This window comes from Pyxicephalus adspersus, chromosome 7, assembly GCF_032062135.1.
Source record: "Pyxicephalus adspersus chromosome 7, UCB_Pads_2.0, whole genome shotgun sequence".
Classification (NCBI taxonomy): domain Eukaryota; kingdom Metazoa; phylum Chordata; class Amphibia; order Anura; family Pyxicephalidae; genus Pyxicephalus; species Pyxicephalus adspersus.
This window is the reverse complement of record NC_092864.1, coordinates 65723580-65739179: the sequence shown is the minus strand read 5'-3', so window position 1 is coordinate 65739179 and position 15600 is coordinate 65723580. Positions and strand designations below refer to the sequence as shown.

The window sequence follows — 15600 nt, the reverse complement described above, 5'->3', positions numbered from 1 at the left end:
AATTTAAGAGTTAAGATTTTACCCTAAAACACAGTATTATATTTATGTTTCCTATGTGTACAATATAATGATTTCCATATTCAAATATAACCAAACTACTAAATATCAGGTTTATAAATCCAAAATATTCTTCTTTAAAAACCCTCCAATTTTTTATGGATAAAATAATAATCTACAATTATAAACAAGTTGAAAGTTTCCATTTGGCAATCATTGTAGTATATTAAATTAAAAAAAAACAATATAGGAAAAAAAAATGTTTTTAATAACATAACTATTCTTTCTACCCCAAATAAAAATATAATTACATCCTACTTTCCATCTGGACTTTAAGCCTAATACACACACACTAATGTTTTACCTCCGATCACTAATTCAATAAATTCAGAACAGACTGATCATATAAACATTTTTGTTTGGACTTTTATTAAACATTTGAGCAAATCCAATCAGGAGCTGTTGTAGCATTCCTGGCGCCTTGTGGTTCACCCCACTAATTAAAATGCCATAATATTGTACATGTGAATGCTAAGTTTTGGAACTGATTATTAGACTAGTCATTCAAACACAAAATTGTAAAAGACCTTAGGAGCCTGCATTGGTTTGCACTGATTTCTGCTTTGCTTCAGACTAATTCTTAGATAGACAGACATTGATATATAATTATATATTGTACCTGTTTATTTTGTCCAAGTTTTCAGCAAGAATAAATGGCTTCTCGTCACCTGCTGCACTCTACATAACACAGAGGGTGATAGAAAAACACAGTGAATGAAAGTATTGAGTCAATTTTGAGTGTATCTATAGCTAAAATCTAGCTAAAATGTTTATCATCGTTTTTGTCTCTGCTGAGTAGAATCCCCTTTGCTTGATGATCACTGTCATCAAGGGGAAAAAAATCCTAAGTGTTATGATTATCACCAGAAGTGGAAGCAACAGAAGAATTCCCAACAGGGAGGCATGTTCTGTTGGCATCTGCTTCAAAATGGATTACCCATTGGAAATATTTCCTTCCATTCTGCTAATTTCCTGTAATTCCTTTGAGACAGAAAGTTAAGGAAAAGCTCCCCAATGGGACACAGACCTAAACCAAAAAAAACCCTAGATATAGAAAGGTGAACTCCAAACACAATGAAAAAAAATACATATTTACAAAGGAAAGGGTTAAACGCCTGTTAGTATTTTAATGCTCCTTTTTTAATGTGTGAAAAGACAACAGAAAGTGTGGAGAAAACTAAAATGTTAGAATTGTCAGCAAAGCAAGACGAGAGAAGAAATCGTCCAAAGTCAGAAAACAGCAGAAAATATTGTTGTAAGATCTTCAGCTCTCCACTATCTAAAAAGAAAATAATACAACTACATACACCTAAAAATAAAATAGCAATAAAAAAAATCAATACATTTATTTTTAACTGCAACTGATGTAAGTACCTAGATGACCCCATTTAGTTCTAAGTTAATCAGGGTCTAGCCAAAGCTAATCAGTCTCTAATGAGTGAAAGTATATACTTATGTCAAGGAATACATGCCTATATGGGGTATATATATATACTATACTGTATAGTGTGTTTTGTTGTTTTTTAGGGGTTCAATTTTAGGGTTTAAAGTCAGCAAAGTGTTCCTGATTTATTAAAGCTCTCCAAGGCTGGAGAGGATGCATTTTCATGAGTGAAGCTGGGTGATCCAGCAAACCTGGAATGAATTTCTTAAAAGTAATTTTCTATTTGTTAACAAATGTGTTTAATCCTGGACCAGATCCATTGCAGGTTTGCTGGATCACCCACATTCACTGATGAAAGTTTATTCTCTCTAGCCTTGGAGAGCTTTCATAAATCAGGCCCACTAAATGAGAATTTCTCAAAATTGCGGGCTATAAGTAAAACTTTTTTGCCCATTCTTCTCTGTCAGGTTCATATTAACACGGCAGATGACGGGTATGCTGATTTTGCTCTCGTTTATAGTTGAAGTTGTAATGTTTATTTACAAATTTTTTGTCCCTCAATTTGCTTGTCAGGAATAATTTGTCAGTAAAATCTTGTTTCTTCAAGGTTTGTATAACTTTAGAGAAGCATGTCCGAGTCTCTATTAAACTAAACACTGTCCCTATAAGTTGTATCTGTACCATTAATTAAAAAAGGCTATGACTAGGGTAAAAAAAGCACCTTCCCTACAAACTTGTACATGTGTGAGGATCTTTGCTTTTTGTATTTCACCAGCCACTTGGTCAGATAAATACAGACAGCATTTTTCAAATACCTTTGTGTGGTAGGTATCAAGCACTTCAGCAACATATTTTTTGGATGGTCCCTTTAGAGATGTAAGGTCTTTTTCAAGGGATGGAATCTAAAAAAGTAATTTCAAGAAATTAATACATGTCTTTCATATTCATGATAATGTGAATAAACACTACTAGAAGTACTAAATTCTGTTGTGTTTCTATAGCCACAAAATAACCACAAAGTTTAAAACTGCAGCTATGTAAAAATTCCTAATGACATCATTTCATTTGGATATATGTCCATGTATACATGTACAGTCTTGTAAAAAAGAATGACCACCCTCGTTCAATTCAAATGTTTTGTGTATAAGAATATAATTTTAAAAAATATCATCTGGCCAATAACAGGTCCTAAAATTAGGTAAGTTAAATCTTAGTTGAACAAGAACATATGTCTTGTTACACCATGTCATTATTTATTTATTAAATATTAATTCTAAATATAGAAGCAGTGTGTGAAATATTAGATACACCCTTACCATAGGCCTTAGGAGGATAAGTAGCAGGCAGGTAATTAAATGCATGTGATTAAGTTATCATCAGGGCAGACATTTTGTGCTGGTCTGGAGCATTGTCAACACAATGCCAAGAAAGAAAGACATCAGCAATGATCTTATAGAAGCAATTGTTGATGCCACCAAACTGGGGAGGTTTATAAGACCATTTCTGAAATGTATCATTTTACAGTGACAAATTCTGGAGAAACTACAAAAACTCAACAAGCTACATTTATTTACATGCCTCAGTTAGCATGTTAAATAGTTCATGACAGTACAATTAGAAAAATACTGAAACATTATGGCATGTTTATAACGTTTGCCAGGAGAATCCTTCTTCTTTCTAAAAAAGAACATAGCAGCATGGCTTGGGTTTGAAAAGTTGCATCTGAACAAACCACAAGGCTTCTGGAACAATGTGCCTGATTTATTAAAGCTCTTCAATGTTTTAGGGGATACACATTCATGAGTGAAGTTGGGCGATCCAGAAAACCTGAAATGGATCTGGTCCAGGATTGAAAACATTTGTTAACAAATAGCAAATGATTTCAAGAAATCCATTTCAGATCACCCAGCTGCACTCAATAAAGTGTATCCTCTCCAGCCCTGGATAGCTTTATTAAATCAGGCCTAATGTCCTTTGGACAGGTTAGTCCAAAGTGGAGATGTTTCACCATAATGCACAGCACCACATTTAGTGAAAAGTAAACATAGAATACTGGCACAGACATTCCATACCATCTGTTAGGCACAGTAGTGGTGGGGAGATGATTTGGGTTTGCATTGCAGCCACTGGACTTCAAAAGAATGGCAAAAAAAATGGGATGGGGTGTACTTTTTGCTTTTTCACATATGGCTTCTCAATTTTGGCTTCCTTTGTGTTGTTTTGAGGTTAGTTTTGAAAAATATCTGAAAATGCCTAAGACAATAAGCCATATTTTTTTTTTGTTCTGATGCAATTGTTTTCTGATAAAACCTCTATTTTTCACATGACTGTATATGTCAATGGATTTAATGTTGTTCAGCCCCCCAAAAAAGTTTTCAAAATCCATATAATAATTTATACATATTTGTTAAAAGGCAATAATTCTTTACACAGCTATACACAGTTGTGAAACGTTTTACCTTTTCTGAATCAACAAAGTGGGTAGCAATGCCAGCTTTCTGCACATCTCTTCCCCTCAGTCTGAATCCAGTAAGACCAATATATAAGCCAAGGTTTCCTGGTAGCCGTGGTAAAAAATACCCCCCTCCAACATCAGGGAATAATCCTTTATAGAAACAGGAAAAACAATAATGACATCGATACCACCTGGTATGCTACATAACAGTCAATACACAAAACAAATTACTTTATGTTTAACAGGATTTAAACAATTACAGAAATAGACAAATCAAAGATTTACCGAGATGCAAACCCTGCCATATATGAGCCAACACAATAGAAAAAAAATATCCAGAAACTCAACAGTATAACCTACTTAATATGTAAATGTTAACTAGACAAGAATAAGCTATTACAGTATACCCAATATATTATTAGAAACTAATCATACAAACAATATTTACCAGTATACTCAATACTTTATCAAAAAACAATTATACGAGGATCAATGCACATTTTCCTATATTGTTTGTTTTTTATAATACATTAAATATTATTTAGTAAATTATACTGTTAACATACGTAAAGTAAGTTTACTTTTAGATGTTATAAGGCCTGATTTAATAAAGCTCTGCAAGGCTGGAGAGGATACACTTTCATTAGTGAAGCTGGGTGGTCCAGCAAACCTGGAATGGATTTCTTAAAAGTCATTTGCCATTTGTTAACAAATGTTTTCAATCCTGGACCAGATCGACTCCAGGTTTGTTGGATCACCCAGCTTCACTGATGAAAATGTATCCCCCTCCAATCCTAGTATGGATCTGGTCCAGGATTCTTTTTTTGTTAACAAATAGCAAATGACTTTGAAGAAATCCATTCCAGGCTGGCTGGATCACCCAGCTTCACTAATAAAAGTGTATCCTCTCCAATCTTGGAGAGCTTTAATCAATCAGGCCCATAGTACTTAAATGACCAAAACAAGTGGGGAATAACAAGATTAATAGATCAAAGTTGAGTTGAATTAAGAAATAAAGTTGAATGAAAGCTTTTACAACATTTTTTATCTTGTGATGTAGTAAACAGTTTCAGAATGAGTATATTGAAAAATCTAAGCCCAAGAAGGCTGAAAAGCTTTCTGGTGATGCAATTTTGAGGGTCAAACAGGGACAATTAGCTGGGCTAAAGCAACATTCCTTAGCTAACAATTTATCTGTCAAGTAAAATAAGCCTTTTTTATCTCCTGGCAAGAGTAAGAGTATGAGAATTCTCCTACCCGAAGGACACAGAACACAAACTGCAATTGCTAATATAAACTCCTTTATATTCTAGCTCAGAATCAAGCACTGCAGAAGCAGAAGACTTTTTTTTTTGCATTATAATAAAAAATAATACGCAATCAACTTAACTATATCTGGACAACTGGATATACTATATCAACTATATAAGGTCAAATAGAAATTAAGGAGGAAATGGCAATGTGTTTGCATTGTAATAATGTGAGAAAATCATATACTCATTTTCATAATCATATCCTAAAATCAAATACTGGAAGATATTTCTGTAGTTTAACTGGAAAAAATGTGTTATTATATGTTGGACCGTGGTTTACCAGCTTTTTCTGGATTTCTGTCCATACAATTGCACTTTATATCTATGTACCCATCACTAGCAACTAAGGTTGTTGGGCCTGATATAATAAAGCTCTCCAAGACTGGAGGGGATACACTTTCATCAGTAAAGCTGGGTGATCCAGCAAACCTGGAATGGATTTCTTAAAACTAATTTGCTATTTAATAGCAAATGTTTTCAGGCTTTTACTAGAATAATTTCAGGTTTGCTGTGTCACCCAGGTTCACTGATGAAAGTGTATCCTCTTCAGCCTTGGAGAGCTTTAATAAACCATGCCCATTGAGCGGAACAGGACGTGTGTTGATGAAGGAAGAATTCACCAAAAATATTCAAATATGCTATAGAACACTCTATACGCTATAGAAAAAACAAAAAAAGTCAAATGTCACAAGTAGAAAATTATCTTTTGAATATTTGTATATTTGCAAGAAAATTACAGCTCTCCTGAACATGAGTACTGGGAGAACCAGAGGCATGCCTCCAGTTAGTTCTAGTTAAATACATTTGCTAACATACACTCTAATGCAGTCTTTATAAACCTCTTTTTACCCCAGAGGTCTAGTGGATCGCTTAAAGCGTACCTAAACTCAGAAATTTCACTTTACATAAAAGGGGACTACCCTTTTATGTTAAGTAAAAATTTGTTTTTTTTTTTTAGGTGCAACAGCACCTCCTCTAATTCTCGACCGGCTAGACGATTAAGAATGAATGGAAACGCAAGGCCTTCCAGGCTATGTATGTCAGGGAGGCTCTTGGGAGCATCTCGGGCATGTGTAGAAGGAGCCTTTTCGTGGGGAAAAAAAATTTCTCATGCTCATGTGTGAGATTGGCAAGTTTTTTTCCCCATCCTACGCCAGCCGATTTCGCGCCTGGGTTGGGTGATGTAGGATGAAGAACCCAGAAGAGAAAAGGAAAATGGCGGCGCCCAGTGCGCCGGTTTGCGAACAGATACTGGGACGACGCAGGACCCGACGGAAGAGGCGTCCGGAGGGATCAGACTGCCCTGCAGGATTGAAGGTAAGTGGATTTTTTTTGTTTTAGGCACTTTTGAGTTTAGTTCCTCTTTAAAACTAATTCACAGGGGAGATGTGAGAATTATGCCTCTTTGAGTTATGGTCAGATTGTCACCCTTACAGCGAAAAAGAGATAATTGCCTGAATGTCACTGGAGTGACATTGACCCAAAAACTATACAGGCAAGATGAAATATGAGATCAACCAGCTACAGCTCAAGGAACCCTTAGCTTTGAAGGAACCCTGGCGTTCCACTGAAAGTTGGTTGAGTATAGCTGTTCTAAGGCATTCTTTGCTATGTTTTTTAATTTGGGTAATTCCAGAATACAGAGTAGGTCCATGTGAAAGAGATGCCACCAGGCCCACACAGACAGCTCCATCAATCAAGAGACTTCTTTGGCTAACCCAGTACGAAGGCTTTTTCCATGCTTTTGCACTTAGACCTGTCTTCCGGAGCCAAAGCTGGCCTTAGGTTTAAATTCCATCTTCCTATCTGATGTGATTCTTTTTTATTAGGATGTTAAAAGTGCTAAAGAGTTGCCTTTAATTTTTGGCCTGGTAAAGGGACGGAGTTTTTGGCCCACCTAAGTCTTCCAATACACTCCAGATCTGAACCCCCCAAAAATCTGCAGCACAACTACTTGGAGCCTTATTCAGGCCCTTTTTTTCATTTCCATTCAGTGTAAGAAAATGCAGATATTCTCTTTTCCTGACTTTACATATCTCACTATAAAGCACCTCCCAATGTTTTAGCAGAAATTGAGACTCATCAGAGCAGACAACAATTTTCTCATCTTCTCTCGTCCAATTTTGTAGAGCCAATGCAAACTGTGGCCTCAGGTTCCTGTTCTTAGCTGACAGGAGTGTCACCTGGTATGGTCTACTGCTGATGTAGCCCCCATGCTTGAAAGAATGACTTGTTGCACATACAGAAGTTCTCTTCTGTTAGCCCAAGGTTTTACTGAAGTTATCTGAGTTACTGTTGCATTTCAGCTTGAACCAGTCTGGACATAATCCTGCAGACATCAACTAGACATTTTCACCCATAGAATTGCAGCTTGCTGCATATATCCTTTTTTAAACCATTCTTATTAAACCCTGGAGATTTTGCATGAAAATCCCTGATCAGCAATTTCTGAAATACTCAGATCAGCCCATATGGCACCAACAAACATGCCACGTTCATACTTCATAGTAAAGTGGAACTAAAATAAAAATAAAAAAATACCACTTGCCTTGTCCTTCCCACGATTTGGTCCCGTGTCGTCCCGGAATTCCTCTTTGTCCTGTGTCGTCCCGGAATTGTCTCGGCACGCCGGGCGCCACCATCTTCTGTCTTTTCTTCCATCTTCTTGCTACTTCACCCCATCTCCCACTGTGCAGGAGTGAGATTGGGTGACGTAGCCGCTGTGAAGGAGGAAAAAATGGAGAGACGATCTCACTGCACAAAGTGAGATTGGCATCTTTTTCCCCTTGGTAAAAAAATGCACCTTCTGAACCTCCTGAGATGTATGACGTAGGTATCCCAGGAGGTTTTGTGCTCCCATTAAGTCTTGATCGCAAAGGGGCGGCGCTGCAGTGTTTACCCTTCTATGTAAAGTTAAAAAAATGTAGTTTAGGTACGCTTTAAAATCAACTTTCTTCCCCGTTCTAATGTTTAGTTTGAAGCTCAGAAGGTCATCTTAATAATTTCTAAATGCATTGACCTTTAGCAGATAAATCTTTATAATTCATTTTCAAAATAATGCCAAAAACTATTCCTAAATAATGTGACAATATGTGAGATGTCATTTATATAACACAAACAAGCAACATTGGTAAGAAATAGAGATTAGTAATTAGGATCAGTACAAAAGCAATCTCCATGTTTAGTTTAGGAATATGTATATTACATCCATCAAATCAGAGAAAAATCTACCCACTATCAGCATTTGTCAGTCACTGCTTTCCCTGACAGTGCACTAAACTGATCTGTAGCTGGGTTTCCTATTTTGCTTGAAGTGCAAGATTATTCTACGGTAGTGGATGCTGTGATCCATTTTGGAATGAATTAGAGCTGGCTAAGCAGATGTGGTTTTCATACTTTTACTTAATGACTAAGGATTTTCATATGATGTTCTACTATACAAAAAGTACAATGTGAATATTATATCTCTATACAGAAACACTATAAAGGTAATAGATCGGGCAATGTTCTCACATTTACAATCATATATAAGTTTTTTTGTTTTGTTTTATTCATGAGTAGTTTAATCACATCTCAGATGAAATGCTAGTGCTAAATTTACTACTAAAAATTAGGTGACAAATAATGTGAAATTCTGTGAAATCCTTAAAGCTGCAGATCAGACAGACCATGCAGAGAGGATCTTGTTTTCCTGGTGTGGATCTAAAGCCCTTCAGGGATTTCAGCTGGAGAGACATGCTTGACACAGATTTCCCAGATACAGCACTACAGATTTTGCTGTGTTGCACTGCTGGATGTGACCTAATTATTTTCTGTTTTCCCTAAGCTTGTATAAAACAAATGTCCTGAGCATCCCACTGGAGTAAAAGCCTTTGGATGAGCTATAAACTGATATAAAGGATAGGTAAAACAAGTGTTATTGTCATATACATGGCTATACCATTATTTGGAGTTACCACACAGAATTTACAATAATGTCTGATTTTACTCTTACCAATTATTACTACAATATATATTTCTAAACCATACAACTCAGTAACCCAAAGGTAATCTGTCAAAACAATTTTTAAATACAAAATTGAAATGAAGGTACTTTGCTAGACAGATAGGCACTGAACTTTGCAGACTGGTACAAGACTGCCCAACCTATTACTGAAAAAATGGCACAAGGGTGACAAAGCCATAGATCATTCTTGGATTCTCTCCTCCTCCTTGCCTGCAAAATATTAGGGCCCCAATTTGTGAATATTATTTTTTCCTTGGGGGTAAGTGCTGCTTCTTAGTTACTTAATCTAAAATTCTATCTGAAAACACAGGCATTTTGGACACAATTGTATTCAACTGTAAGATAAACATAAACAATTGCATATATATGGTTATTCGAGTGGACCTGAACTCAAAAAGTGACGATTTCCCTTGTTATAGAAAGAAATGTTATTCGTGCCTAAGAGTTACCCTGAAAATCTACATTTTATTGTATATTCCTTTCTGAAAAATATCAGTGGGTTTTCTGGTATGTGAGGGTGCCTACAACCTGACTGCTTTATATATCTGCAGTGTGACATATAAGGCACTGCAGCCTTTGAGTAATATTCTCACAAGATCATTATCACATCATAAGATGAGGTCACCACTGTAATGTTCAAAAGTATTCTACAAGAGGGTCACCCCTACAACAGAAGAAGGTATCAGTAATACAGTAAAGTCAGTAATGTTAGAAGGATCACAGCAGTTTAACACACTGGCTTTTGCAGCACTAGGTCCCAGGTTCGAATCTTGGCCAAGACACTATCTGCATGGAGTTTGCAGGTTCTCACAGTGTTTGCCTGGGTACAGTGGGTTTGCGTGGGTACTCCGGTTTCCTCCCACATCCCAAAAACATGCAGTTAGATTAATTAGCTTCCCCTTAAATTCACCTTGGACTGTTTTAAAGACAAATGACTATGGTAGGAACATTAGATTGTGAGCCCCTATGAGGGACAGCTGGTGTTATGACTATAGACTTTGTACAGCGCTGCCTAATATGTCGGGGCTTTATAAATACTGTGTAATAATAATAATAATAATCAGCTGCAGGGGACCACAGACAATTCTTCTGACTAGTCATTCATCTTCTCTGCCTATTCTGTCGTTCCAATGTGTAGAATGCACACCTTAGTCTTCACAAAGGTCCTTGACCCATTGACACCCAGAAGGTCTTCGAAAATTGTCTTTCACCAAGGGTTTCAAAAAGCCTAAATCCAAAATAGCTCTTTTATTGTCAAATGGTAAATCACAGTTCTGTTTAGGTCCATGCACTTGCTGTTTCTACCAACGACTGTCGCAGTAGCGATGTACCTTGATTGGTGATCTAGCTAAAGCCCATTGACTGGGGTGTATTTTAACATAGGTCAGTATATTGTATTGTTGTCTAGGATTAAAAAGGAACTTAGAAAAGCAAAGACAGAAAACTTGTGTTTTTCAAATCAATAGTTTTTCTCACACTAAGACTGAAATACTTAAAACATGTATTTTTAATTTGTAAAAGCCATAAGTATCTGCTGGTACATGCTAAGCAATTACACTATACCTGCTCTATGGCATTTAAAGATACCACATCAGTAATGTAACAGTCTGCCAAACATAAGGTTTAGTGGTCACTGCTGTGGCACACTTTACCTACGGCAGCCACTATATGAGGATTATTATTTTACAGTATTTATATAGCGCCGACATATTAGGCAGCGCTTTACAAAGTCCATAGTCATGTCACTAGCTGTCCCTCAAAGGAGCTCACAATCTAATGTCCCTACCATAGTCATATGTCATTACCACAGTCTAAGGGCATTTTTTTTTTCTGAGAGGGGGGAGCCAATTAACCCAACTGCATGTTTTCGGAATGTTGGAGGAAACCGGAGTACCCGGAGGAAACCCACGCATACATGGTGGGAACCTGAAAACTATGCAGACAAACCTGGCTGAGGTTCTAACCTGGGACCCAGCCCTGCAAAGGCCAGAGTGCTAACCTCTTAGCCACCGTGCGGCCCAGGATGTTTGATATTCATGTTTTTTTTTTTTTTTGGATGCCCCACTTGGACTGGAATTGGTTTATCATACCTTAACTGTAGACTGTTCCACATTGAAAGTCAGATACAAACAGACAAGATCCAGGAATAAAACAAACTGAATCAAAGTTAAAGGTATACGAATGACTAGTACTGTGATTTTCAACCACTGTGCCAGATATTAGCTGGTCATAAGTGAATTGAGGAACACAGTAAAGAGCTGGTCTGACATGCAATGAACTTCTGCATATGTCAGTGTCTGGATTACTGACAGCCTGCCAGACCTGGACAGAGGAAGAAACATGAGGAAGGGTACACTGGACAGAGAATGGAGCTCAGAGGATTGAAGGACAAATGCTGCGCTGCTGTGCACCATACATTTCTTGTACAGTGTACTCATTGGAGAGCTGGTTGTAAGTGAGAGCTGTAGATACAGGTAAGTTAAGTGAGGAATACGCGTTTTCTCAAATAAAACTGTACATAGTTCACATGGGCAGCAAGAGCCCTGGGCCACAGTCTCAAGAATGTGTTCAGCAACAGTATATGTATGTGGCTTTGAGCTGCATCTTCAAGCCTTGCAATCCTAGTCTATGTTGGTTCTGTAGACGTTTGTCCCTGTTTACCACAACATATAAATTTACCACTAAATTTGTTTCTTTATATAACATAGGGACTATTCTATTTCTGATGCATGCAGGTATACCACATGTGGGAAGTCACCATGTATCACACAATATTTTGATTCCCAGATTTGACCTTTTCTATCGCTTTTGCAGTATAATTTTCATACACTGAAAACATAGACACATGAGTGTATTGATGTAAAAGTAAAATGTGCAATTTTTGGATTACATTTTTAAGAATGCTTCTTAAAGAATAAAACAAAGAAACAGCGAGTAGCTGGAGATGCAAGGTGAAGCAGACACAGTCTTCTTAAAAAAAAAAAAGTCCAAGAAAAAAAACAGCTTGCCAAACCCACACTTCTAATCCTGTGTGGACATCACCTAATGCACAGTCTGCAAATATCCCCAAATGTACAGTTCATTCTGGGATAAGGGAGATATTTTCTGGCAAATTAATATCTTGCACCTGTTTCCTACAGATGTACTGCTAAGAGACACTGGGCACTACATAAATCTTTACACAGTATGCCACAAGCAAACCTGTCATCCTGCAGTGCAAAAGTCTAGAAGTAAACAACAACTTAATTGATGTAAGTTTAAAAATAAAAGCACATGTAAAAACATGCAACCCTTTTTAGATGCCATTTACAAACCTCCTAAAAGAGGACCACAAATTATTTCATCAGTAATTCAGTAGAGAGGTATATGAATATATGTATTGTCAGACACCTAAGATGAGGAAGACAGCTATATTGCCAAACACATCGCTGAATCAGCTCGGTGCCTTTAACAGAGATGCTCAAATTGTATAGAGTAGAAGAATCTTTCAAATTGTTTATGTATCACATTGGTAAACAACACCAATAATTAATTTGCTTTTTCTTGTTTAAGTAGAACTTTCAATATAGTTGCTTTTGGATAATAAATCCCATGTATATAGTTACAAAACAAAACTTGTATGTATTTGTATCAACATTTTAATGCCATCCATAAAGCAAATAATACTATTATTATTATTATTATTATTATTATTATTATTATTATTATTATTAATAATAATAAACAGTATTTATTTAGCGCCAACATATTATGCAGCGCTGTACATTAAATAGAGGGTTGCAAATGACAGACACAGAAAGTAATACAGGAGGAGGAGAGGACCCTGCCCAGAAGAGCATACAATCTAAGAGGTTGGGTAGCAGCATAGAACAGGAGGGGGGTATGGAATGGTGGGAAGTAGTGAGTGTTTTAAAGACAGAAGACGACAGGTAGGCAAGTTTGAAAAAATGGGTTTTAAGGGCTCTTTTAAATGAGCAGAAAGTAGGAGCAAACCGAATAGGATGTGGAAGACCATTCCAGAGAGTCGGGGCAGACTCCGGCCTTGCAGCGCTAGGTCCAAGGTTCGAATTCCAGCCAGGACACTATCTGCATGGAGTTTGCAGGTTCTCCCCGTGTCTGCGTGGGTTTCCTCCGGGTTCTCTGGTTTTCCTCCCACATCCCAAAAACTTGCAGTTAGGTTAATTGGCTTCCCCCTAAAATTGACCTTAGACTACATTAACGACATATGACTATAGTAGGGACATTAGATTGTGAGCTCCTTTGAGGGACAGATAGTGACATGACTATGGACGTTGTACAGTGCTGCATAATATGATGGTGCTATATAAATACTGTGTAATAATAATAATGATTGGAGAGAGAGCAGTTAGGGGAGTATTTGTCAAAAAGGTCAGAAATGTAAGTGGGACAATAACTGTGGAGAGATTTGAAGGCAAAGCACAGGAGATGAATTCGATTCTCAGGTGAAATGGAAGCCAATGAAGAGAACTACAAAGAGATGCAGCAGAAGAGGAGCGGTGGGAAGGATGGATGAGTCTGGCTGCAGCATTCATAATAGATTGTAGAGGAGAGAGTCTGGTTAGCGGAATACCAGAGAGGAGGAGGTTACAGTAGTCCAGACAGGAGATGATAAGAGCATGTACAAGGAGTTTGGTGGTCCCTGGGGACAGGTAGGGGCAGTTTTGGAGATGTAAAAAATGATTAAAAACAATTTAAACTGCCACACAGCCGACAATTCGTACCTTGTATAAATTAGAAACATGAAACTGTGTACTCCTACCTATTGCAGTTTCTGGCATGGCAAACAAAGTCTTTTCAGATGCCACTCTAAATTGTCCATGAACAGAAAGACCAACACCCTGCAAAGAGAAAATTACACATTAATGAGTTTACATTGTAATATAAATTACTCTACATTAGAACTTAATCATACTGGTGTTGGTTTTTCTCATTTAAAGTGCAATTCCAGGCACTGATGTAAATTAGTGTTGGTCGAATTCTCACTATTCGATTCGACAGCTATTCGATCGAATAGGGGGAAATTGTTCGGGTGATCGAATGCCGAATTCGAACACCAATAAAGTCAATGGTGGGAAAATTCTGGTTATTTTTCGGGACTGTGAAGAACTGCAAGAGCAATCAGGGGAGCAGAGCTGGCCGCATTCATTGAGAAGATCCCCGGCACTAGAGGTTAATTAACCTTTAGTGCTGCGGATCACACACTGTTCTCAATAAATGCGACAGCATTCATTAAAAGATCCCCGGCACTAGAGGTTAAATGGGGACAAGTCTTCCTATTCATTCACCTAAGTGCTCTGTGATTGGCTGGGGAAAGGAAAATCCCGATGACACTTGAGCTGTCATTAGGGTTTACCTTGCCTCAGCCAATCACAGAGCACTAGAAGTGATGAATGGGGAGACTTGTCCCCATTTAACATCTAGTGCCCGGGGATCCCACTGACAGGAGGTTATTTCACAATGACAGGATGATTCCCACGGCTGCACAGTCATTGTGGAATAACCTGCAAAACCTGAAATAACCTGCAAAAAAATAAAAGTTAGTTACACAAATCACACACATTCAATAAATTACTTTAACATTAATATATTTTTTAACACATTTTTTTACACACAAACTTGCGCTGTCGAATCCCATGTTTTATGGGTCAGGTCTATCCAAATTCGAACACCCATATTCGGGTCGAATATAGGGACAACCCGAATTTGAACACCAACACTATAGTAAATCACTAAATTCTAAACTAATTTAGCAAACTGTATCTGCGCCAAAATCAAAACATTTTTCTGAAGTTACTAAATTCTCCCTTATTCACTGCAGTCTCAGTTTAAGACATCACGTTGCAGTGTGAGTAGGAGAGCCTAAAAATGAATCAGATTAGTCTAACGTATACATAGTATGTGCAGGGCATAGTTGGGTCTTCCTGCTACTTCAGACAGTGCTACACAATAAAGATTTCCAGAGAGGGTTAAAGCTTTAAAGATTAACTTCACTAAAAGTGTCACTTTGGAACCACAATTTTGGTTGAACATTCCGCAGGCCAAAAAAAAGACTGGTTGTATTGCACAAGGTAGGCAAATAAATAATACATCATATATAAAGAGGTTTCACTTAACAGTAATTGAACCATAATTCTGTTGTACTGCTGTATAAATACAGTTATATAAATTTCTAGCAGTCAAATAGTTAAAGGTGCAATTTTTTAATGTGTCTAAAGGAACTGCTTTACAAACAATGGCAAACTAACATAGAGAAATTATAACAATGGTTAAAAGCTTTCCTTTCTATCTTAGAAAAATAATGCACTCACACACACAACTAGTTTCAAAATAGGCTTCATAAACCTGGATATGTCAGACTTTGTCC

At 37.2% G+C, this 15600-nt stretch overlaps 1 protein-coding gene across 2 annotated transcripts in view; it reads right to left on the bottom strand.

Annotated features, from left to right (window-relative positions):
• The window catches only part of HIBCH (3-hydroxyisobutyryl-CoA hydrolase), a 68949-nt gene that overhangs the window by 24006 nt on the left and 29343 nt on the right, over window positions 1-15600 (bottom strand). For both annotated transcript variants that reach the window (XM_072418804.1, XM_072418803.1), the window contains exons 7-10: window positions 13996-14074; window positions 3901-4046; window positions 2257-2343; window positions 677-735 (exon numbers count right to left, since the gene is read on the bottom strand). In XM_072418804.1, coding sequence (XP_072274905.1) covers window positions 677-735; window positions 2257-2343; window positions 3901-4046; window positions 13996-14074 — 371 coding nt within the window. The remainder of the gene's footprint in view (window positions 1-676; window positions 736-2256; window positions 2344-3900; window positions 4047-13995; window positions 14075-15600) is intronic.